The sequence below is a fragment of the Phytophthora parasitica genome (genome assembly GCF_000247585.1).
Source record: "Phytophthora parasitica INRA-310 unplaced genomic scaffold supercont2.12, whole genome shotgun sequence".
Classification (NCBI taxonomy): Eukaryota; Oomycota; class Peronosporomycetes; order Peronosporales; family Peronosporaceae; genus Phytophthora; species Phytophthora nicotianae.
The window spans coordinates 830,093-832,257 of record NW_008648998.1 but is presented as its reverse complement, the minus strand read 5'-3'; the positions used below and the strand labels follow the sequence as shown (position 1 = coordinate 832,257).

The 2,165-nt window shown below is 52.4% G+C and overlaps 1 protein-coding gene across 1 annotated transcript; it reads right to left on the bottom strand.

Moving 5' to 3' along the window:
* Nucleotides 1-1,150: 1,150 nt before the first annotated feature.
* On the bottom strand, nucleotides 1,151-2,090 carry PPTG_07591 (hypothetical protein; the record flags this gene model as incomplete). Its single annotated transcript, XM_008901870.1, has 4 exons — nucleotides 1,151-1,186; nucleotides 1,263-1,613; nucleotides 1,761-1,892; nucleotides 2,016-2,090. The coding sequence occupies 4 exons, from the start codon at nucleotides 2,088-2,090 to the stop codon at nucleotides 1,151-1,153; spliced, it is 594 nt and encodes a 197-aa protein (XP_008900118.1).
* Between the last annotated feature and the right edge of the window lie 75 nt (nucleotides 2,091-2,165).

Sequence of the window (2,165 nt, the reverse complement as noted above, 5' to 3'; positions counted from 1 at the left end):
GGCTTTGTGGGGTTGTACACGATCATGTGCCGACCTTGCCGCGAGCGACAGGCAACACTGGCTTCGTCTAAAGCGACGTCGCGACCAACATGAACGTATTGGCCTCCTGTGATTTTGAGCAGGTTCAGCAACGGCCTAATTCGTGCGGCAGCATCATTTGCTAGCGTCGTTGGTGCTGCATTGAAACTGAGGCAACGACGTAGCAACTTGAACCGATAGAGCGACATCACCGAGTCCAACGACGTTGTGGAACCACCAAAAATCAGATCTTCCGTTTGTGGCCCCCAGTAGTTTGCGTACTCTCCCTTATCGTTCGTGGTCATGTAAAATAGAATCCCCAGAAAAACCATCATCTCGTCCAACGTAAAAGGATTGATGATACGAATGTCGTTCACGGTGGCATATCTGTTGGTCTCGTGTACCACTTGGCGCCAGAAATAGATGGGTATGTAGGCAAAGAAGCTTGAGCTTGCCGAGTGTTCAAACATGTGCTTAAACTCAGGGCGGACGTAGGTCTTGGTTGTACCGTCAGCATGCACGTACAAGTACGAAGGTGCCTCCACGTCCTCTCTGGGCACGAATCGCATGTTCTGGATAGCTTCCACCTCTGCCAGACTGGATGGGAGAACGCTACCAGGATCAAAAGCTTCAATCTCTTCTTCTTCAAGGTCAGAATTATCTGCACCGATGTCGATCACATCCGTAGGGTCAGGTTCTACCAGCACACGCCAATTTGGATTCCGCACACGTGTTAGGGCGACGTAGTTTTTCACTCCACGTTGAACAATTCCGACTCCGACAGTTTCGACTGTGTTTTGAAATTGGCTGTCTAACCAACGTATCTGGAAAAGTCTAGCACTCTTCCCCTTTTTCACGTGTCGATACACTCGGCCAATGATGTATGACGTCCCAATGGGCTTGTATGATTTGGCCTTCATCCACGTCTCTTTGTCAGGTGTAAAAGCGACCAACTTATCCACGTACAGTTCATGAAGCAAAACCGGGGTTGTACGAGGAGTCGTTTGGGAAGCCGCTGCTGCCCCAGTAGCTGGTGTGTTCATTCTAACGGCCGAGGGTGGCGCCGCGGGGGACTCCAGCACCGCCGGTGCGTTCACCAAACCGACACTGGCCGCACCACCTTCACCTGGTGTTACGAGATCACTGATACTTCGATCTGTCGCACCAGCTACAACATTAACACAAACATATATCCCCTGATTAGCCTTTTACCAACACCCCAATCATTGCAAGATTATTCATACCTGGTTCTGTGGAAGCACCTGAGACACTAGAAGGATGTGTGATTGTATTACCGCCACGCCCAGTCCGGCCTCCCCGAGAACCACGACCTCCTCGTGAATCACGCCCGCCACGAGAACCACGCTCGCCACGAGAACCACGCTCGCCACTAGAACCACAACCGCCACGACCGCCACGAGAACCACGGCCTCCACGAGAACCACGACCTCCACGAGAACCACGACCTCCACGAGAACCACGACCTCCACGAGAACCACGACCTCCACGAGAACCACGACCTCCACGAGAACCAAAGCCTTCCCGAGAGACCAACTCAAAATTTGCATCTCCACCACGAACAAGGACACTAGTATCTACATCAGGTCTTTCACCAAGTCTGGCGCCAGCGTTAGTCGCGCATGCAACTTCTCCTGCTCCCAGCATGCCCTCTACATGCACAGTGTCCTCACGTTGGTTAAAATCAGAACTGCTATAGACGCCACACTGACTGCATTCCATACCGTGCAACATATGGACACAGCTACCACCGTACGGCTCGTATCGACTTTGGGCAGCATCTCGACCACAGCGCCGACCACGACCATCACCGAATCGGCCTGCTGGTCCCGCGCCACTACAACTCTCATTTCCACCTGCAACATTCCAACGTTATCTACGAACAGTGAGATCATATCGGTAACCTCGCTCACCTTCACCAGCTTTATTGTGGCCTTCAACACTAGCCGCTATAGCGCTTGAGCCACTCACATCTTCACCACCACAAACGGCTTCGATACGGCCGACAAGTACAGTGTCTGGACGACCACGAACAGTCCCTGCACGGTCACCATGCGCGGTATCACCGACGCCACCTGCAACAAATGCATCAACACCACAACGTTAGATACATATGACGTGAGTGTTAT